The 23,025-nt window shown below is 37.1% G+C and overlaps 1 protein-coding gene across 3 annotated transcripts in view; it reads right to left on the reverse strand.

The window, feature by feature from the left end:
• Positions 1-23,025, reverse strand: part of TMEM64 (transmembrane protein 64) — a 54,357-nt gene that overhangs the window by 15,797 nt on the left and 15,535 nt on the right. Inside the window, exons 3-4 of one of the 3 annotated variants that reach the window (XM_033202631.1) lie at positions 17,157-17,328; positions 10,430-10,503 (exon numbers count right to left, since the gene is read on the reverse strand). In XM_033202631.1, the coding sequence (XP_033058522.1) occupies positions 10,463-10,503; positions 17,157-17,328 (213 nt within the window). In that variant the 3' untranslated portion in view covers positions 10,430-10,462. Of the gene's footprint in view, positions 1-10,429; positions 10,504-13,422; positions 17,329-23,025 lie in introns of those variants that run through there. The other 2 variants (XM_033202630.1, XM_033202632.1) reach the window with 2 other exon arrangements.

Consider the following 23,025-nt stretch of genomic DNA (forward strand, 5'->3'; position numbering starts at 1 on the left):
CATTTTCCATACCTCTATGATTACATCCCTAACCAATCAGCATTCTCCATTCTCTAGCTCCTGCCCAGCAAACTATCTTTGAAAAACCCTAGCCTCCACATTTTCAGGGAGGCTGGTTTGAGTAATAATATAACTCCAGTTTCCTGTTTAGCTGGGTCTATGTGTATTGAGCTCTTTCTCTATTGCAGTTCTCCTGTCTTCATAAATTGGCTTCATCTCAGCAGAGGGCAAGAGGAACACTTTGGGTAGTTACAGATTTGGGAGCTCATTTGGGATCGTTGTTGCGGGCATCTGCCTGCAGTTTGGCAGCCCCTCACTGGTGATGGGTCTGGAGGTCAGCCCAAATGGCCACGTCAATCTACTGGACTAAGGGCTATCTCTGGTACTGCAGCTACCAGGAGGGTGCAATTGACCCATAGTGGATGGATCTAATCGCAATAGAGAAATATTGGTGAGTATTCCAGACACTGTCAATATCCCCTTACTTCTCTTGATCTGTTGGCCTCTCTGAGGCATTAATATTTTTTTCCTCCATTTTTCCCATCACAGGGACTGTCTGGCTCTATAGCCTATCATGGGGACTGCTTGGCTCTCCCTAGATTGTAGGAAGAGTTTTGCTTTGGGGATATTTCTCCCCAAATGTGTGGAGAATAGGGGACCTGTTTGGAGGAATATTTTTCTGGTTTGGAATCTGGTTTGGAAGGTCTTGTGTCTTTAATTTGTTGTCTGTGTTTATGTAGAGGAGATCGCTGAAGGAATTGCTGATTGAAGTCTAGCAGCCTCTCATAGTTTATCTGGTATGTCACATTCGGTGAGCCCTGAAGGAACTGTTAGCAGGAGCTCAACAGGTCTAACTCAGGGTGATCCTCTGCCCTTCCATCTTGCCCAGAGACCACCTGTTGAAATTCCTGGTCAGAAATCATCTGACCCCACTTTGAGTAGATCAAGGATGACAAGGTCCCATAGGAGCAACTTTGAGGCTTCCCAGGTCAATACTCAGGTGCTGAGTGAGGTGATTGGTGTGTGTTTTGTTATGTGTATTTTGTTCCAGTCAGAATAAGAGACGTTCATTCAGCTCCCCCATGAAAATTGAGAGGCTTTTGCCTATGGTTCCATGAAGTGGAGAAGGATGACTTTCTTTTGTAATGCAGCTTAGTCCCTCTATCTATGGCACAGCAAACATGGTCACCAAAGTCACTCAGAGAAAGCGAAACTGGAAACCTGTCAAACTGGCAAAAGGATAAGAATGTCTTAACAGGCAGGCTTCTGGCCTCTATCTGAGCAAACCAGTTGGCTGAATGAATTGGTAAGAAACATGTCTCCTCTGCAAGGTTTTAATAGGAAACAGGATCTGTGAGACTAGACTCAGGCTGTAGCAAATCTGGTATATATTGTGCCATAAGTTTGTCTTTCTGTGTTGTTCTATTGTGGAGAGGGGTACCATAGGATAGAATGTGGGCCTTAGACCCCTATAAACCCATTGTTCGAACCCACCCTGAAGACTGATCAGATACAAACTTTGCTGCACATCCCTGAAACAAAATCATGAGGTTTCCCTTTTGTCTTGTCCTTAAAAACGACTTTGTGACCAGATGCAGGCACTCTCTCTTGGTCTCTGCCATTTGAAGGGAAAGAATTTTCGGGTTCATGTCATGGCTAGCCTTAAGAATTCTCTTGAGCAGTTAAAATCCTTTACAAGCTTAAAAATGACCCCACTCTAGACTCCTTCTGGGAGAGCAATGACAATTGTCCCATGCTGTAGCTCAGTAGCTAAGGCATTGCCCTTTCACAATGGTGGCCTGGGCTCAATTCCCAGATTAGGGAATGAGTCCTTTCCGGTTTAAAAATTGTGGGACTTTTGCCATTTATTAGTTTTTCTTCCGTGTACAGCTTTTGATATCCTGTCTTAAATTTTTCTTTCCCTGAGCTACCTTAAGGGTGATTTTAGATCTTGTAAAGTTTACCTGCCATCTCTGTGGAGACACCTCATGTGTCCGTGGTTAAGTCATAGCCTTAGTTAAGGATTATTAATTTTATTTGGGAGGTTACCTTTGGTAAAAAATTCAAAAGCCAAAAATATCCACTGTTTTTTCCTGCTGAAATCTGGTAATAAGAAATTTTTTAAAGGATTGTTTTTTTGAAAACTATGTAGTTAAAATTGATTTAATTTGGACTATATGGGTACAGATATTGTTTTAAGGCACTTGCTCTCCCTCTGTAAAAACTTCTCTGTCAACTGAATTCTGTTTCCCATTTACTCCTCTTTGTCCCTCCTTCCACTGTATCTATTCTCTTTGACTTTTGGGGGCACCAGGATTACTTTGCATTATGAGAAAATTTAACCTTAATGTATAATAGCTAGATAAGAGATACACTTTTTTAAATGACTGATGTCACTTGCTTCCAGTGAACGATGATCACCACAGGGTTGTACGTCTTTCTTTGTATGTTTAAATAAGGAAAGCATGCTTGTAAACACCTAGAAGGTATAGAATGGAAGATGGGGTGATTAGAGCATAGGCCGATTGGCGTTGGTTTGCCAAGCAGCCTAGGAGAAATGTCCTTTCAATGAGATACACTGTGGAATCATTGCACTGTCTTGTCTTGTAGTATTTCCCTCTTTTGGGGACCCAGGATTTGGTGTAAAAATGAGATCCGTGATCTTGGGGATCTGTTTTGCCTTCCTGCTGTGCCTACTTATTGGACCCTAAAAACTGCATGCTTTCCTGGCCCAGTTGCCTAAAAGACTCCACCCTAAAAGCCAATAATCCAATCAAGAAACAGATCTTTAAAAACTCTCCCTGTGTAAGGTGGAGATTGCAGTGAGCTGAGATCACGCCACTGCACTCCAGCCTGGGCGACAGAGTGAGACTCTGTCTCAAAAAAAAAAAAAAAAAAAAAAATCTCCCTGTGTAGGAGTGTCTGTTTTTCCTGGTCATCTTGACTAAACTTTTATCCACATCATTTTCCTTTGGTTTAAATAAAATATAAATTCTCTATTTTGTTTCAGCTAAAAATTATCTATTTAAAAACACAAATTTAGAATTGCCTGGCTGACAATTATTTAGGTCAGAGAACAGATAATCAAGAGACTAATGGTCTGAAGTCAAAAAGGAAAACTTAAAAACTGACAAATAAAGAATCTTATCACAATTAGCCAGACACAGTACAGTGGTGTGCACCTGTACTCCCAGCTACTTGTGAGGCTGAGGTGGGAGGACTGCTTGAGCTCAGAAGGTCAAGGCTGCAGTGAGCCACGATTATGCTAGTGCACTCCAGCCTGGACAACAGAGACATTGTCTCAAAATAATAATAATTATAATAATCATCATCATCTTATCCCCCCACCAGATCTGCTTCTATTTATATATGTTGAGTATATATTTTGTTACCAAAATACATAAAAGAACTATAATTAATTGGCTTTAAGAAAATTCTGTATATAAGCAAGTTGGCCAAAATTAAAAGGATATTACTTAGTTTTTCCATAAATTAAAATATTAAAATAAGAGTATACTGATGCAGGGCCAGAATCTAGGTCCATCTGTTAAATAACAGTTTCCTTAGAGCACTGATCTGCCCTTTAATAAAAAATTAGAAAGGATTATAAGAAGACTTATAAAAATTATATTCCATAGTCAAACTAATTAAAACTGGACAGATTTATTTATAAAATGTTATTAAAATTGAGTTTAACGTTAAGAATATACTAATGCAAAATTAAAATTTGGCTTTCTCTTTTAAATAAGATTTTCATAATATTAAGAAATAAAAAATTTTATTTGTCATTTAAATACAGGGGAGAGAGAAAAGAGAGATTCAGTTGGCTTCATGCTATCTGTATTGGTCTTAACAAGTTGAGACTCCTCTCTATTAACAAGTAAAGATTTTTGCCTTTTTGAAATTTTAAATTATCATTTTGGCTAAGTAAATTACTTACAATGACCTAGAATTCTGTTTGGTGCTATCAAGTGTTAAACCTTTGATATTTGACAAACATTCCAAAATCAAATTCTGATTTAAGTATTTTTTTGACCTCATTAACTTTTAAATATTAAGTCCCCTGAAGTCCAAAAGAGACATATTTGACTGATTTGGTATACTAAAATCATACAGAAAGCATTATCAAATATAAAATGGTATTCAACTTTTTTTGGCTGCAGTCAATAAATGTGTTATTAATATGTGTTCCAAAATTATATACATTTCCTATAATTCTGATATGTCTGAGTATGTGTTATAGATAATAATTACTACATGGTTATGTACCATAAAAATGACCATGCTTCCTTTTCAGTTGCATCTTTAACTGTGGCTGTCCTGACTTTTGTTTTCCACAGATAATTGTCTTGTTTTGATCCTTTTCAAAAGGTGGTTTATAACCAGCTATAAGATGCTAATGGGTGCTCTTGGATGCAGGTTTCTGATAATTGTAGAGACTGTGCCATTAAAACCAAAAAAAACAAAAAACAAAAAACAAAAAAACAAAAAAACCTTCCAGGACTGTCATAGAGAGCTAGTGTGTTCATGAGGACTCCTGGTCCAACATTGGGCAAAACAGCAACTGCATGGACTGAATTAATAAAAGACCAACATCAGGTACAGGGGCTCACATCTGTAATCACAGCACTTTGAGAGACTGAGGCAGGAGGAATGCTTGAGCCCAAGAGTTTGAGACCAACCTGGAACTTAGGGAGACTCTGTCTCTTAAGAAAAAAAAAAAAGGACAAATAATATTTATGACATTTTGTTTAACATATTGCGAATTCTTTTGTTTTGCAGAGTCTAGAAAACTTTTTTCTTTTAAGCTATTTACAGGGTATACTCATGGGAGTAAAAGTTAAAACATATTTCTTTCTATCTTATTTCTCCAGAATTTAAAAACTATTTGTAAGCATATACTTAACTTATAACAGTATAGTTACATGCGTAATTTCAATAAAAATCTGCTTTGTTTTATGGTAAGACACCATTGGTTATTTTACCAAGGCTTTAACTAGAATGGCATGCTTTCAAATATAAACAGACTGCTTTAAGGAATCAAACTGACTTACAAAGCTGATAAAAGCCACTTGTAAAAATTAACTTAATACCTTGTCTACCTAGTCCCTATACAGGGTTCCTGACCTATGATTTAAAAAAAAAAAATCACTTTCTGATAGGCCTGGGAGCCTCAAGTTATCTTGGGACCTGGAGAAAAGAAAAATTATCCAATTCATACAGGTATTTGCAGGCACAGATAAATCCATGGCTGGCTCAAGGCTTTAAACATTCAAATCTGCAATTCCTTATTTTAAAAAATTCCAGCAAAGCCAATGTTTAGAAAGCCTATATGGCAAATAATTGTTCTTGCTGCACTTTATCTAAATAATCAGGCCAAGTATAAAAAAACTTAGACTTAATTTGCAAATAAATTTGTCCTACTATGATTTGTCATTAATAAAATAGAAACGAGAGGAAAAATTATGTTTCAAATAAAAAAACCTATAATACATCTGTTTTTAGTTTCTAGTCTTGGCCACTGTTTTGGGGTTTTCATTATTCATTATTTTCTGCAATTTGGACCAAATCTTGAATTCTTTCCAGGCTACAAGCTACAAGTCCCTAAACTTAATGTTTTCAAATTTTTCTTCCATTTCTCTTTTTTTCTTTTTGAGAAGGAGTCTCGCTCTGTCACCCAGGCTGGAGTGCAGTGGCGCGATCTCGGCTCACTGCAAGTTCCGCCTCCCGGGTACACGCTATTCTCCTGCCTCAGCCTTCCTAGTAGCTGGGACTACAGGCACTTGCCACCACGCCCAACTAAATTTTTGTATTTTTTTTTTAGTAGAGACGGGGTTTCACCATGTTAGCCAGGATGGTCTCGATCTCCTGACCTCGTGATCTGCCTGCCTCGGCCTCCCAAAGTGCTAGGTTGCTACTTTTCCCTAAGACCTTGAAAGCTAGAACTTATTCCTTGTGATACAGGCAAGAAAATCATGTCAGATCAGATTGCCACCACCTTTTTCCTCTGTAACTAAAAATGCTTTGAGTCTAGTATCTGGATAAATTGTGCCCAACATTAACCTTTGTTTTTCTTTTATTTCTATAAAAAATATAGAAATTTATTTTATTAAAAACATTTGCCTTCATCATATATAGAGGCCTAGCCCATCTACAACCTCCTGAAATGAGACACAGTTGTTTAACTGATCTAGTCACAGAACTAAAAATTGACTATAGAAGATATGGTGTATTAAATTTACTCTTTCCTGTTTATCCCAATTTGTCTTTCTAACAACCTCTGACCCTAATCTCTCTCTATTAGCAAACCCATGTCTGATTGGCTTTCAGGGCTATTCATCAGGATCTCTCAGGGCTTCAGATGAATTCTACAAGAACTCCTGCAGTCAGAACTTTTGCTTGTTATATTAGGCATGCAGACAGCTGCAAAGCAGTTTCATTTCTCTTACCCTGGGACTAACCCCTATCTCAACTAAGCCCCCGTCAGCAGGAAGGTGGAGCAGTCATTGGCTTTTTTCCATCTCTGACTGGTTTGGCTGTGTCCTCACCCAAATCTCATCTTGAATTGTAGGTCCCATAATCCCCACATGTCGTGGGAGGGAGCTGGTGGGAGGTAACTTAATCATGGGGGTAGGTCTTTCCCATGCTCATGATAGTGAATAAGTCTCACAAAATCTGACGGTTTTATAAAGGGGAGTCCCCCTGCACATGCTCTCTTGCCTGCCACCATGTAAGACATGACTTTGCTCCTCATTTGCCTTCCACCACAATTTTGAGGTCTCTTCAGTCATGTGGAACTGAGAGTCAATTAAATATCTTTTATAAATTACCCAGTTTCAGGTATATTTCTATTAGCAGTGTGAAAACAGACTAATAGAGTAAATTGGTACTGAGAGTGGCGCACTGATGTCAAGATACCCAAAAATGTGGATGCAACTTTGGAACTAACAGGCAGAGCTTCAAACAGTTAAGAAGGCTCAGAAGAAGGCAGAAAGATGTGGGACAGTCTGGAACTTCCTAGAGACTTGTTGAATGGCTTTGACCAAAATGCTGATAGTAATATGGACAATAAAGTCCAGGGTGGGGCGGTATCAGATGGAGATAAGTAACTTGTTGGGAACTGGAACAAAGGTGACTCTTGCTATGTTTTAGCAAAGAGACTGGTGGCATTTTGTCCCTGTGCTAGAGATTTGTGGAGCTTTGAACTTGAGAGAGATGATTTAGGGCATCTGGCAGAAGAAATTTCTAAGCAGCAAAGCATTCAAGAGGTGACTTGGATGCTATTAAAGACATCCAGTATTTTGTATTCACAAAGAATATGGCTTGGAATTGGAACTTATGTTTAAAAGAGAAGCAGAGCATAAAAGTTTGAAAAATGTGCATCCTGATGATGCAACAGAAAAACCCATTTTCTTTTAAAAAATTCAAGCCAGCAGAAGAAGTGTGCATAAGTACCAAGAACCTAAATATTAATCGCCCAGACAATGGGGAAAATGTCTCCAGGGCATGTCAGAGGTCTTCACGGCAGCCCCTCCCATCATAGGCCTGGAGGCCTAGGAGGAAAAAATGGTTTTGTGGGCTGGACCCAGGGCCTTGCTGCTTTGTGTAGTCTCAGCACTTACTGCCCTGCATTCCAGCTATGGCTAAAAGGGGCCAATATACAGCTCTGGCTGTGGCTTCAGAGGGTGCAAGCCCCAAGCCCTGACAGCTTCCACATGGTGTTGAGCATGCAGATGCACAGAAGTCAAGAATTGAGATTTGGGAATCTCCACTTAAGATTTCAGAGGATGTATGGAAATGCCTGGATGTCCAGGCAGAAGCCCTGATGAAGAACCTCTGCTAGGGCAGTGCAGAAGGGAAATGTAGGGTGGAAACCCCCACACTGAGTCACCACTGGGGCACTACCTAGTGGAGCTGTGAGGAGAGGCCATTGTCTTCCAGACCCCAGAAGGGTAGATCCACTGAAAGTTTGTACCAGGTGTCTGGAAAATCCATAGATACTCAATGCCAGCCTGTGAAAACAGCCAGGAGGTGAGGCTGTACCCTGCAAAACCACAGGGATGGAGCTTCCCAAGACCATGGGAACTCACCTCTTGCATCAGTATGACCTGGATGTGAGACATGGAGTCAAAGGAAATCATTTTGGAGCTTTAAGATTTGATTGGCCCACTGAATTTTGAACTTGTATGGGGCCTGTCCTTTGTTCTGGCCAATTTCTCCCATTTGGAACAGATGTATTTATCCTATATCTGTATACCCCATTGTATTTAGGATGTAACTAACTTGCTTTTGATTTTACAGGCTTATAGTCAGAAGGGACTTGTCTCAGGTGAGATTTTGGACTGTGGGCTTTTAAGTAATGAGTTAAGACTTTGAGGGACTGTTGGGAAGGTATGATTGGTTTTGAAATGTGAGGACGTGAGATTTGGGAGGGGTCAGAGGTGGAATTATATGGTTTGCCTATGTTTCCACCCAAATATCATCTTGAATTGTAGCTCCCATAATTTTCACGTACTGTGGGTTGGGGGTAATTGAGTCATGGGGGCGGGTCTTTCCTGTGCTGTACTCATAATAGTAAATAAGTCTCACACAATCTGATGGTTTTATCAAAGGGAGTTCCCCTCCCTGCACATGATCTCTTGCCTGCCACTATGTAAGACATGACTTTGCTCCTCATTTGCCTTTTGCCACGATTGTGAGGCCTCCCCAGTCATGTGGAACTGAGAGTCAGTTAAACCTTTCCTTTATAAATTATCCAGTCTTGGGAATATCTTTATTAGCATGAGAACAGACTAATAGAATATCCAAAGCTCGCACCTTAAGAATAAGGTGGCCGGGCGCGGTGGCTCAAGCCTGTAATCCCAGCACTTTGGGAGGCCGAGATGGGCGGATCACGAGGTCAGGAGATCAAGACCATCCTGGCTAACACGGTGAAACCCCGTCTCTACTAAAAATACAAAAACTAGCCGGGCGAGGTGGCGGGCGCCTGTAGTCCCAGCTACTCGGGAGGCTGAGGCAGGAGAATGGCGTAAACCCGGGAGGCGGAGCTTGCAGTGAGCTGAGATCTGGCCACTGCACTCCAGTCCGGGCGACAGAGCGAGACTCCGCCTCAAAAAAAAAAAAAAAAAAAAAAAAAAAAAAAATAAGGTATGGCAAAACCCAAAAGGGAGGACTGAAACTATCTTTGCAAAAATTATAACAACTTATGTCAACTTTCATAACAGTAAAAGAGATCCAATCTAACCAACTCCAACTTGCCTGTAACCTCCAAATTGCCCTTGGTCATTCCTGGGTATGGCCAAGCTAACTTTGGAAAAAAACATTTAGTTTATAGTTCAAATAATAATAGTCCTTCCCAAAACTAAACCACCTTTATAAAACTAATAAATGTCCACCAAGTTAAAAAAAAAAAAATGAGAAGGGCCTAAATTCTGCTAAAACATAGGCATAAACAATTATCCACCATTATTCTGGAGGTCACAATATTTACAACTTCCCCAGTTACTTCTGTAAATAACATCACTATTATAAACAGAAGACTGGCCTTTTGAGATGTCTTTTTAGGCTTTTGCTCTTCTGACAACAGGATGGCCCCACTTGAGCCTGTAACTTTTGACTTATCTAGCTCTCTGACCCCCACCCAAAAGCAGACTCAGTGCACAGGGCCATTTTCCATACCCCTATGATAGCATCCCCAACCCGTCGGCAACACTTACTTCCTAGCCCCTGCTTGCCAAACTATCTTTTAAAAACCCTAGTGTCCAAATTTTCAGGGAGGCTAATTTGAGTAATAATAAAATTCCAGTCTCCCCTTTAGCCAGCTCTATGTGTATTGAACTCTTTATTACAATTCTCCTGTCTTACTAATCAGCTCTATCTGGGCAGTGGGCAAGAAAAATACACTGAGCAGTTATACCATAGCTCCTATTTCTACCTTATTCTTCTGCTTTTACAGTACAAACCGTCATCATAGACCTGGTTGGCCACATTTTAATGTAATTGTGCCTTCACTTTTCTACCTTCCCCACTAACTGAGAATCCCTCTAGTGTTATTTCTATTTCTGTAACCCCAAAGACTAACAAATGCTTGATATCTAGCCTATTTTCTCTATTTGCTCAAAAAAACGACTATGTGGAAATTCAGAACATTTAAATCTTACTTTCTCACTAATAATATATGGGAATATACGGATAATTGAAAAATTGACATAAAAGAATCATAAGAATTCGATAAACTTAACCTTAATTGTTTATGAAGGAAATGGATAACTCAAAAGATATGAATCAAATGAGTCTAAGTTATGTGTTAGCTGAACAACTTTTTAAAGCTGCTGGTGGAGGTAGTAGTTAACTGAGGAAAAATGTACTAGACTGAAAACTCATTTGTTTACACCACCCTGAAAAAAGTTCCTATTTGCATGACTTTTACCTTTTGCCTCAATTCTTCTTAGTCCTTTTTTGGTCAAAGACCCCCTTGAGTACCATGAACTTTATAGTTCCTACCTGCAAAAACCAAAAACAAGGTAAAAAAGTATCTTTTTAAGAAAATTTCCCCAACTATCCCCACATGCAATGATTTAAGTACTCCTTTCACCACTCAGTTTGTGCTACAGTAATTTTTAAATTGATATTTTACCCTGTAAGTATTGTATTGTTGTTATTTTTGTTATATTTGTTGTCTCTCTACCTTCATTGTGTGCTCTGTAAAGACAGGAGCCAGGTAACTTTTAATACTCTGTCCTACTTTAGCCCATATGTCGTCTGCTAAATACTCAGATACTGAAAGAGCTTCTCAATGCCTAAGAACAAGTTGGTGCCAGGTAATAATAGCTAATGCTTACTGTGTACTTGCTACCTACCAAGTGTTACTCTCAACACATAACTGTATTAAACTCTTTAATTTTGACAATCACCTCCATGAGCTAAGCTAGGCTACCATCATCCAGGTGAGGCAACTGAAACACAGAAGTAACTTCTTAACTTCTCAAGATCATGTATCCAAGAAACAGTGGCCCTGGTGTTTGAATACTAGTAGCTGGCCTTAAGAAAGGACACTCTTCAATTCTCTACTACGTCACCTCAAGTACTTGAGCAGAACAACTATCAGCTGGGATGTTTTAAGAAGAGAATGACTTCTAACACGCCAGTGAAAGAAATACAGGCCCATTTTGCTCTTAAAAATAACTGATTTTTTCCCTTCCTTTTTGGCTTTATTATCTTCCCCCTCTCTCCTCTTCATTCTATCCTCATCAAACCCCTGAACCCAGCTTTCCACCCCCACCAGAGAAATCCATCTTAGTTTTCCTTCCATATTTTTATCCATACTAATTTAATACTATATGAGGAGATGCAGATATTCACATGCATACAAACCCACATATACACACATACCAAGGAAGAAAGGGCATTTTCTTCAAAATGCAATATTTTTACAGCTTTCTGCATCTTCTTTCACAAAACAATACTTCCTGGAAACGTCTCTAATTCACTGGAATACATCTAGTTCATCCTTTCTGATGGCTACTCAATCTTCCTTGTGTGGATCTATCACAATGTATTCACAAGAGAGGGGCTGAAAACAAAGTTCACTTTGTTTCCAGTTGTTTGACACTAAGAACAAAGCTGCAATTAATATAAGACATCAGAAATGCCAGTGGTGGAACATGAAGCAGGCAGGCTGAGTTTCTTGGAGGAAGCTTCTCTGTCTCTGGTCTTCCTGAATTCTCTTCTCAGGCAGCAGGGAACACTCCCTCCTTCTCAGCCATTTATTGGGGGTCAGGAAGGGAGAAGTGACATATTTTGGTGGGGACAATATCAAACTTCTCTTTAGAAGTTCAAATTTGAAAGCCAAAGAGATCTTCAAGATCTGCTCTCCAGTCTTTTCCCCTGGCACTTGCCAGCCCATGTATGAGAAAATACTATCCTAGTTTTCTCTGCCAAGACTCCACCAGAGAGCAAGGCCTTATATGCACTCAGCAGCAAGTGGAGGGAAGGAAAAACCCAGGTTCTATGTTCCCAGAACCTATTCCAAATCCATCTAATAATTTAATGCTCTGCTACGAAACCTACTTGAAATGCTCATTCCAAACAAAGCTGTTCTATTGTATAAAGTAGAAATGTGATGATACAAAACCAGCTAATTTACTTAAAATCAGAGTAATTAACTGGAAAAAAAAAAAAGAAAACAACAACAACAACTAGTGAAAATAACTCAGTTCCTGCCTTGCCTGCCAAGGTCAACTTAGGACAGGACTATAAGAGCTAGAGTATGAAACAGGCCAAAATCACTTTACTGAAAACGGCTTGATAATCAACAAAGACAGAACCAGAGTTCCCTCTTGGCTTCTCCTTCTTTGTGGTGGTCATGAATTTTATGTCTCCTAGGATAAATGTACTTACACTGAAGCATACCACTCAAATTGCACTCTAACATTTTTGTAATTTTGGAATTATTATTTTTTGTTCAATACATACTCTATTCACTCTTTCTTACTGAACTTCACTGAATATTTTAAGATTTTCTAGTCTTTCATCTAGCAAGTGACCTTATAGAACACTAAGTCACGTTTAAGACAGTGATATCAGTTAGTAATTTGGATAATCAACTTGGTTGAAACTTGGCAGAGTGCTTAAATGTAAATTTACTATATATATATGTCTTGTTTAATATCACCATGCATATAATGCTACCCCATAAATGTTAAATATTTAACTTATAATACAGTATACCACTAATATATACTTTCCCCACACTCCTGATGCTAATAGGCACTGTCAACCCAGAAGAGCAAGCATGGCAGACAGTATCGTACAACCTTGGATAACAAGCACACCACAATGTCAAAATGCTTATCTGACGAATGTTCCTCTACACCACCTGGGTGAAAGTAGTCTGCAACATGTAGCTACGTCTTGTGGCCCATTTTATAAACTAGCAAATAATTTTGGTCCAAAATGGTTAACAAAAGGTGTACAATGGTATTGGAGCTTCTACAAATAAACAAGGACAAATATTGTTCTTGGTGCTAAGATGAAAATGTTATGGCAAATGGAATGTGGCTTTTAGGAAACAGTCATGGAAATAGGGTAGAGATCAACAGAAAATTATATTGGTTAAAGTCCTTTGACATTATGAAAAGCATCGTAAATATTGCCACTAGCTGGGATGAACGAATAACAATTGTTTGGCAGGTGGCATTTCATGACTTAAAGATGTAGAAAAAAACTGGAGTGAGTGCCAATTTAAGATGTCAGAATCATTTCTCCTTAGGGCTTCTTCCAGAATCATAACCACCCCATGGAGCGTCAATTATCAACATTCTCATTTTTAGGAGTACATCCTCCCTATCCCCTGAAACACTCCTTCTCATGGGTCATGTCTCTACATCCATTAAAATATAAAAACAAAGAAAGAAAAGCGAGAAGTAAAATATTACCTTTTATTTTCTCAGGCACACAAGTGATTTGGATACCAATTATCAAGACATTTTACTGATTTCCCTTTAGAATGATCTATTTTAAATCTTCAGCCACCTTAGAAAATAGTTTGCAGCAATCATTTTGCAATTCATAAGTATCAGGTTAGAATTAAGTTGTGGAGTAAGTTAACAGTTTATGTTCAATATGTGAGGTTATTTGAACTCCTGAGTTTTAAATATTCTGTCAACAGTGATTCCTCTCCCTTCTAATGGCTTTTCAGATTAAAGCAATGACTTTAAAAAATTATATACTAAATACTTGATTACAACAGAAATTGGCCAATCTAAAAATCAAACAGTGTTATACTGAGCATCATTCTGATATAGTGAGTAGCCTCCAGCTGAACCTGGTGAAAATTCCACCACCAAGTCCATCAACTAGGTTAGTACTGTTTTGCCTGGGGTCTATGTAAAACTCTCCTTTTCTCTGCAAATGCTGCTTGGCTATGAACAGCATGGGTTTACCTGCACCAACCTGGCACACACCTAGCGACTTGCTCAAGCATTCTAAAGATATCCCTAGAGCCAACAAATATTGACATATGTAAGTCACAGCACCTTTCTCAAGAACAGTCCAAATCAGCAGTGCACATTCACACACAGGAATGCTGGGGATATGCTTGTACCTGCACCACTTAATTACAACAAGGGGAAATAAGAGTAACTAATGAATTTAATAGCTTCACAAGAAGAAAAATGTTTTATAGTAATACACTTGACCCTATCAGGCAAAAGCCACCTAAAAGGATTTGTAACTGGTTACAAAGTGCATCAAGGGAGAGAATGGCTGGCTCTGAATAAACCCACAGTCACTTCTGAACATAAAATACACATTCTAATGACAGAGAGTTGATAATATTATTTTCACAAACCAAACAGAACAAATTTCAAGTTATTTCACAAATCAGATGATCAAATAAAAATGGACATGAATATACTTAGTAAATTAGTATATACACTTTTAAAAGGTGCTATCATAAAATAACCTACATGACAAAATTTGGCAAAGAGTAAACAAAATCATTAACAATAAACCAAAAAAATATGTAAAACTTAAGAAAACGCCCAAAGAATTAAAAAAGAACACATCTTTCATAAGATTCAGAAATTATATACCATTTTTAAGTGTGTATTAAGCAACTTTATACTGCACTTTAACAGTCTGAGAAATTTGACATTTCATTTCTATAAATATACATGACTGGAGACATTTTATAAGTATATATGACTAACAGCAATATTTGGACAACATAAAAGTACCCTATAGATGTGTGTTGCTGCCATAAATCTGGGATACAGGATTAAAAATGGAGTAAATAAGGCATGGCAATACTTTGCATGATTTATTGTGAATGCAACCTAAAAACCCAGCAACCAAATTCACCCATCAAGTAGCAGGACTGTAAGGGACTACTGTTTACTTGGATGCTGGAAATGCTGAAGAAAAGAAAAACCACAGCCATAGATTGGTATTTTAGAAACAGTCAATCCATACTATTTTAAGAAAAAAATGGATGATTTATTATATAAAATTAAGATTGGCAGAATACAGAAAAATTATTTCTTTTACCTTTACATATCTATTATAAGTACCAAGCAAAGTGTAACAATTAGAACTCATTATAACTATCAAAAAGTATTCATTTGGTGAAATTATTCAAGTCACAAATGCTAAGTAAATAAATGCACTTCCAAATACGTGAAGTGTAAAACAAGTATGAAAATAGTCATCTTAAATAATGATTCCTTTCACAAAAACTAACCAACAAACAAGAAGCACACGAAAAAGACTGTCAGGTTAGACAGAAAAAAATAAATCAAATGTATTGTTGGTTGGGATTGTTAAACTAAAATCATTAAAAACCAGCAACTAGGATTCAAAAGAAAGAAAGAAAAAAAAAAAAGAAATGAGTAATTAGGACTCAAAAAAGAATAAGGGTATTCCAATACTATATCTATTTTCCTACTATTAACAAGAAAGGAGGATTTGGAGGCCAATTATGTCCTGTAGACCCAGGTGCTCTCAAAGTATTTGCACTGAAGTCTTCTTGGTATGGACATATAAATGAACTTTACTGTTAGTCAAAGATGAAAAAACTTACACATTATAAAGGAAAGGAAAGCAATTACACCTGATAGGAAAGCAATTACACCTGATAGGGAAAAAAGATCACCCATTAAAATGAACAAATTCATCTCTAGCATAAGACTAAAATAATCTGCTTCCAAAGAATTCCTTTGTACTTTAGTAGATGAGGGCAAAGCTTTTACCGTAATGAAAAGGCAAATGGGAGGTCTCTGATAAGTTGGAATCGTCATAGCAATAAAAGAGATACCTACCAGAAAATTTGCATTAATATCTATAATCTCATCTGTTAAAAAAACTCATTAAGTTTATAATTAAACCATTTTAAAAATAAAATAAATGAATAATACATATGTAATATGAATCATATGCCAAATTATATTCTATAGTCATAAGTGCTATTAATAAATACATTTGATTCATGCTACAAGAGAAAGAATTGAGACAATTTCACATTTCAGAATTCCTGAGTCTTATCAGAGAAAAGTACCGAAAAAACAAAGAAAATAAACTTACTTAAAGTAGGGCAAATAACACAAATTTGGGCATTAACTTAATATCATATTTATAGTTTTAAAGCTGAAGACTATGGGAACAATATATATGTACTTCATGAAATTATAAACATGTTTTTAAAGCTTGGTTTTTAAAAAAGGCGTTTTGATCAAACAAGGCCACCTGAGTGACATCTTCAATGATGGTAAGCCCACCATTTTAAACGAATAATATTTTTATTTAAAAGCCTAATTATTAATATAAAAAGGAAAAAAGTTTATTTTAACAAAATGTTTTAGTAAGATTGCAATGGGACAGCCCTTTGATGAAAAATCTAAGGAGGGTAAAGCCAATGTAACTGAATTAGAACAGGAGTTCTAATTTTGAGTCACTACCCACTAAATAATTTCCCTTTTGCTTTGCATATTACACAGTGAAAATAAACAGTTATCTTAAGAGCACTTCAGTCCCACAAGGTAGGATTTAAGCTTTGTGAATAGGTGTAAATGGCCCTGTAACAACATGATGCCTGCAAAAATACATTCCACTGAAAATTAATGTCTGTTCTCTAACTAGTAAGGAAATGGGAAGCTAAGTGGTCCCACTTAAACAATAAAACAAAACAAAACAAAAACCACTGTTTATCCTTTCTGGAAAGACTACCAAAGCAAAGAACATCCAATAACATTATACATTTAAAACTGCATACTTTTACTCATCTTTACAAGTAGGAAATATGCATACAAACAACTCATGGGATTTATAAATAAAGACACTAATCAGAAATAATATTTGGGTTATTTCTCTGTTCGTAAATACCCAGAAATAAAACAATTAAAAACACTAAAGTGCAGACCTATAGGCCAATAGAGGTGCAGCCAAATTTGCATCTACATTTACACTTACATATCCAGAAAATGATTCTTGCTTTAAAAAAAAAAAAATTGTGCAATTTAAAAATGAGTCAGTTTTGTTTGTGCCGTAATACAATTAGAACTTGTCTCTGCCCACTAGTGAAGTGACTGCTAGACCTTAGAGAGCACACTAGGCTCTTGACAATCACATATCTCATTAGAATCATACAACATTGATTCCACCTCCAGAAAATGTTAGGGTCCTCTTGTTGTAGAATGAAGAGCCACTGGTATTTGGTTGATTGCCTTTAACCAGAGAGGACTTCAGTTCCATTTCACAAGCTACAATAGCTGCATTCAATTCCACTTGAGCTCGATGAACTACATAAAACATGAGGCCTATACTTATAATAATCTGTGAATAAAAATAAAACATTACAGTTATCAATATTTTATACAGAAAAAAAGAGATAAATAAATCCAATAAACATTTGGCTTAGAAATGCTTCAAACCAGGGGCTTCTCAAAGATGGTAGGTAAAAGGCTATACATTTTTAAATAGTTTACATACAGTTATTGTTTATTCTTTCCTTTGCTGCTTCTCCTGGGAGTGGAGGACCGAAGTCTACAGGTAACCATGACACGGTATTAGGAAAACACACATTCCTTTTGGTTCACTTGATACAAGCCAAACCTGTCTCTTTATACCAAAAATCTTTCTTCAAGGAATAAAAAATGTCTACAACAGAGGTAACAGCTGGCTAAACTTTGTTGGTATAATTAATGTATTATACCTTTGCATGACTATAAATGTCCATAGGTATTTCTAAGCCCACTTAGTGAGAAGCACTACCATTTACACTGAACTATCTGGTGCAGACAAAATTAAAAGTATTATGGACCACTTAAAAAAATGAAATGCCAATAAACTTCCAAAGAAATTAACAAGAGATTGTGAACAAGAAACTGCCTACACTTAGGAAAAAACAAAATCAGAGGAAAATATGATGATTATTTTAAAATGTTAGTCAAAGGGATACTAGAAAAAATAATCATACCGATGAAACTGAAAGTCAGGTTTCTAGTCTTAGCTTAGCTACTCACTAGTCATGTGATTTAGGGAAGCTGCAGTTTCTCATTGTCTTATAGGAAGCTATGGTCCCTCTGCACTTTTTTCCTTTTTTTTTTTTTTTGAGATGGAGTCTCGCTCTGTCGCCCAGGCTAGAGTGCAGTGGCACAATCTCAACTCACTACAACCTCCACCTCATGGATTCAAGCAGTTCTCCTGTCTCAGCCTCCTCAGTAGCTGGGATTACAGGCATGCTTCCCATGCCCAGCTAATTTTTGTGTTCTCAGTAGAGACGGGGTTTTACCATGTTGGCCAGGCTGGTCTCGAACTTCTGATCTCGTGATCTGCCTGCCTCGGCCTCCCAAAGTGGCCGATTACAGGGGTGAGCCACAGCGCCCGGCCCACTTTAACATTCTATGTACAATTCCTCAGAATGTCTAAGCAGTGTACATTTTCTAAATGAGTTTTATTCCAAAGTTCATTTATAAATCAGTTCTTTAGGACTTGGAGCAAATACAGCAGGTGTTATTTAATGTTCCAGCAAGTTTACAAAGTCTGCTGTAACCAAAAGTGATACTGAAATATAATACAATTTCAATAAAATCTACCCATAATTATAACATAAGCTTTATGGGGAAAGTATTTTAAATCCAAGTGCTGAGGGTGGTTGGGGAGGAGACAATAGAAGCAGAGCATACTTTGGGTATGGTAAATGTGAGAGGGGAGGAACTTGGAACTTGCACTAGGCGGTGCCATTAAATAAGTACCCATTACTCAGTAAAATTGTAAATAAGTTAGTCATCTTAAAGCTGGGTCTTTAAATTCTGTGATTGCTTTCCGTTAATTCTCTTAAAAGAAACAAGATATATTTACTGAAAACTCCTAAGTTTGCTACATATCAATAAACGGAAACACCATTTAAAGAGATGAAGAAAATACTGGGAGGGGTGTGTTGTGAATTAAATGTTACATTCTGTTTTAGACATGCTGAATTCGAGGTGCCTGTTAGATATCCAAAAAAGTTCATGGATGTCACTGAATAGGTCTGAAGCTACAGAAAGAGGACTGAGCTAAAGACAGTGCTGGGGAGTAGGATGAGGGTGGGGGGGAGGATCTTTACCCAACTGCACATCTTAGCAACCATCAGAGTAATTGGATTTGCTGTTAAAAAAAAAAAGTTTTCAGAGTAGGACTAGAAAACTAAAGCTAGAATCTTCAAAAACACAGATATAAGGGGTGAAAGGAAGAAGTTAAGCATAAGCCAGGCAAGTGGGAAAAAAAGTTAAGACAGTGGTATCAAAGAAACTAAGGGAAGAGTGTTTTAATAACGAAGACCCTGTCAAGAGTCTTAGACTGCTAACAGGTCAAGCTAGATGAGAACTGGAAAGTGCATTTCGTTTAGAAAAGGTTACTGACAGCCTTAAAAAGAGCAGTTTGAGGGAAGGAAGTGGCAGGGCCACAGATAGCAAGGGTGAAATGGTTGTATCTTTAAGTGGGACTTTCCCAGCTGCACTTCTGATCCCAGGGTCTGATGATTTGGACTGTCCCCCAACATGCCGTCCCCATCTTCCTTAGCCGAGTGAAGTGTTAAAAGGATTTAGAAAATGGAAACAAAGTATAGACAATTTTTTTAAAAGTTTCCTTATTAAAATGAAATCAAAGAATCAAACACAGGCAGAAGGTCAAGACTCACACAGAAAGGCAGGCATCTCTTAATGCTAACTGGAAAGCAGGCTAAGCAGGGGCGGGAACATAAGAAGTTAACAGATTTCTTATATGAAAATTCAGGGGTTTCTCAGTTGAAGGCTTCTGATTTTTCTGTTAAGCAAGAGAGGTAATCTGTTGACAATAAAGAGGGCGGGCAGGTGAAGGAGTCAAAATTGTGAGGAGAAGTGAAGATAGTTTAAAATAACTAACTATTTCAAGACAACAGCAGGGTAGTGAGAAGACAAAGGAGAGAGCTAGGATGTGGGGTAGTATTGAGAAACTAAGTGAAGATTTGCAACCATGAGTTAAATATCAATCTGTTTGGTTACATGACTTCCCCAAAAGAATAGGGGTAAAGCAGATAAAACTTGGATGGTTTTGGTTGGTAGGTACATAGAAAAATAACAGGCATGGAAGAGTAACTAAATAGACCACAGAATCTAAGCTGGATTTCAGTACAGGTTGAGAATCCCTAATTCAGAAATCCCAGATCTCAAAGGCTCCAACCAAAAGTTTTTGAGCACTAACAAGACACTCAAAGAAAATGCTCATTCGAACACTTTAGATTCCAGATATTTAGATTAGGGATACTCAACAGGTAAGCATAATGTAAATATACTAAAATCTGAGGAAATTCAAGATCTAAAACATTTCTGGCCCCAAGCATTTCGGATAAGGGATAATCAAACTATACAAGAAATGGTTGTGGCTTCCTATGAACATTTGTTTTGTACTGCTTTATTTTAGGCTGGCAGCCATAAAACTCAGAGGCAAATTTGTGGCTCATTTCTAGAAAATATGAGGAATTTCATGAATATACTTATTCTGCTAGCTTTAACCTAAGCTATCTTCTTATTCTTTTGTATATATTTTGTAAGCTGCATTAAATGCCTCCTGATACAAATTAGGCTGTAACTAATATCAATTAAATCAAGCAAGCGTAAACATGTCTTCACTTCTTTTCATAAATCCCTAGGCTAAGAAATATGTGACTCCCCACTGTTTTGTATTCTAAGCTTAAATCTGCCAGCTTAACCAAAGGGTGAGAAATCACTGAATAAAAGAAGATTCTATAGTTTAAAAAGTACCATGAACTTCATTGACTATGGTTGAGTAATTTACTAAGACGCATAAAAGTTTTAAATAGTAAAAGTTCTCTCCAAACTATTAACAATGAGGGATTCTAATTACTCAAATGTAAAGTCAAAGGGAAAAAATGTTTCAAACAGATTACTTATTTTCAGGAAACTAAAAAAAAAATGCTTAACTTCATACTAAAAAAGTCTGAGAACGCGATACACATTAGATAATTTTACAGTACTCTGGGACGATCATAAATGTTAATTTATATACTGTGCTGTAGATATAATGTATAGAAAGTTTAACTTTGTATGATTAGCGTGCTCTATTAATATAAATAAACCAACTGTAACAAAAACATTTAACTTAGATTCAGATTATCTAAAGAAAATACAGCTCTGGGGAAAAAAGAAAAAAACTGACTCTACACATCAAACATATTACAACATTTTTCTTAAAGCAAGGACTCTTATTGATAAGCTTTATTTGGGCAATATTTCAATGTAAATATTCATGGTTTTACTTTATGTACTAAACTTGTACCTCGTAAGCATAAAGAAAATTAACTCTGGCTTTATTTTATCATAGTACTTTAAACACAATAGAGTCTCAAAACTTTGAGAATAATGCCACCAAAATTAAATCTGTAATACGGCACCATATACTCAGTAACAGTTAAAACTAATAAGTTAAAAGACCAGTAAGTCTGGAGGACCATCTCATTAGTATTATTTGCTTAGAGGAGTATAGTGTTGTCCCGTGTATCTGTGGGGTATTGGTTCCTGGATCCCCCCAGATTTCAAAATCTGCGTATACTCAAATCCCTTATATAAAATGGCATGGTAGTTGCATATAACTTTTGCATATCTGTCCATATGCTTTAAATGAGTTCTACATTACTTATAATACCTAATATGATGTAAATGCTATATAAATAGTTATTGTAATACATTGCTTTTTTGTGCTTTTTTTATTGTTATATTGTTATTTTTAATTTTTTTCCCAAATATTTTTAATCTGTAGTTGGCTGAATCCATGAATGTGGAACCAATGGATACAGAGGGCTGACTATATTCTACTGTTTTTGAGCATGATCTCTAGAACCAACCACCTTGGATCAAATCCTGGCTCTAACACTTATTAGTGGGGACTTTAAACAAGTTACTATCTAATGGTGTCTTTGTGAACCAGTTCTTGTGGATCAGAGATAGGGGGCTTGATTTACAGCACTTGCCATTTCCCATGGTGTAAATATTCCCATCATGGGCAATTTCAAGCTATCAATGTGATGTCACTGAATGCAGATTTGGGAAGAGATGTATAATAAATAACCAGCTCAAAATAATAAATATCTGTACCTCCTAGGGTTTTTGTAGGGACTAAATGGGCTTCAATATGTGGCATATAAAGCATGGAATAAAGGTTAACTATCATCATCATCTCACTAGTTCATGAAAAATTACGATTTTCTATTTTGTTAAATCTCAGGAATAAAATCAATCACAAATAAATTTTTAACTATTTCTGCATGCAAATTTAAAGGCTCTAAGGAAATCTGCCTACGTGGCAGTATTTTCCTCTTTCATCAACCTCTTATGTAAAATTTTATGTGCCCCAAACTATATTACAATTTGCATGGTAATAATAATCCATTACACAAGTCTTATTTGGACTTGTAATAGAAAACCTTAGACATTTTTATGAGGTAACACTTTTTAAAACAATCTTTTGTTTCACATCAAACTGTACTAGAAAGAAATTTACATTGTCAACATAATACTTTAAAAAATACAAACAGGTGAGTTTCAATAATTTGAATATAAAGTAACAAGATAAACACTCAACTCTGCCCAACCTTACTAAAATTATTTTCAGGCACATTTCACACAAAGTCAAAATACAGTATTTGATTTGTGATGACTGAAAATAATCACTGCAAAAATAATCTTATTTTTGTCATTCTTTTTTGCCTCTTTTTTTTTTTTTTTTTTTTTTTGAGACGGAGTCTTGCTCTGTCGCCCGGTCTGGAGTGCAGTGGCCGGATCTCAGCTCACTGCAAGCTCCGCCTCCCGGGTTTACGCCATTCTCCTGCCTCAGCCTCCCGAGTAGCTGGGACCACAGGCGCCCGCCACCTCGCCCGGCTAGTTTTTCGTATTTTTAGTAGAGACGGGGTTTCACCGTGTTAGCCAGGATGGTCTCAATCTCCTGACCTCGTGATCCGCCCGTCTCGGCCTCCCAAAGTGCTGGGATTACAGG

This window comes from Trachypithecus francoisi, unplaced genomic scaffold (genome assembly GCF_009764315.1).
Source record: "Trachypithecus francoisi isolate TF-2019V2 unplaced genomic scaffold, Tfra_2.0 Lachesis_group7, whole genome shotgun sequence".
Taxonomy (NCBI): Eukaryota; Metazoa; Chordata; class Mammalia; order Primates; family Cercopithecidae; genus Trachypithecus; species Trachypithecus francoisi.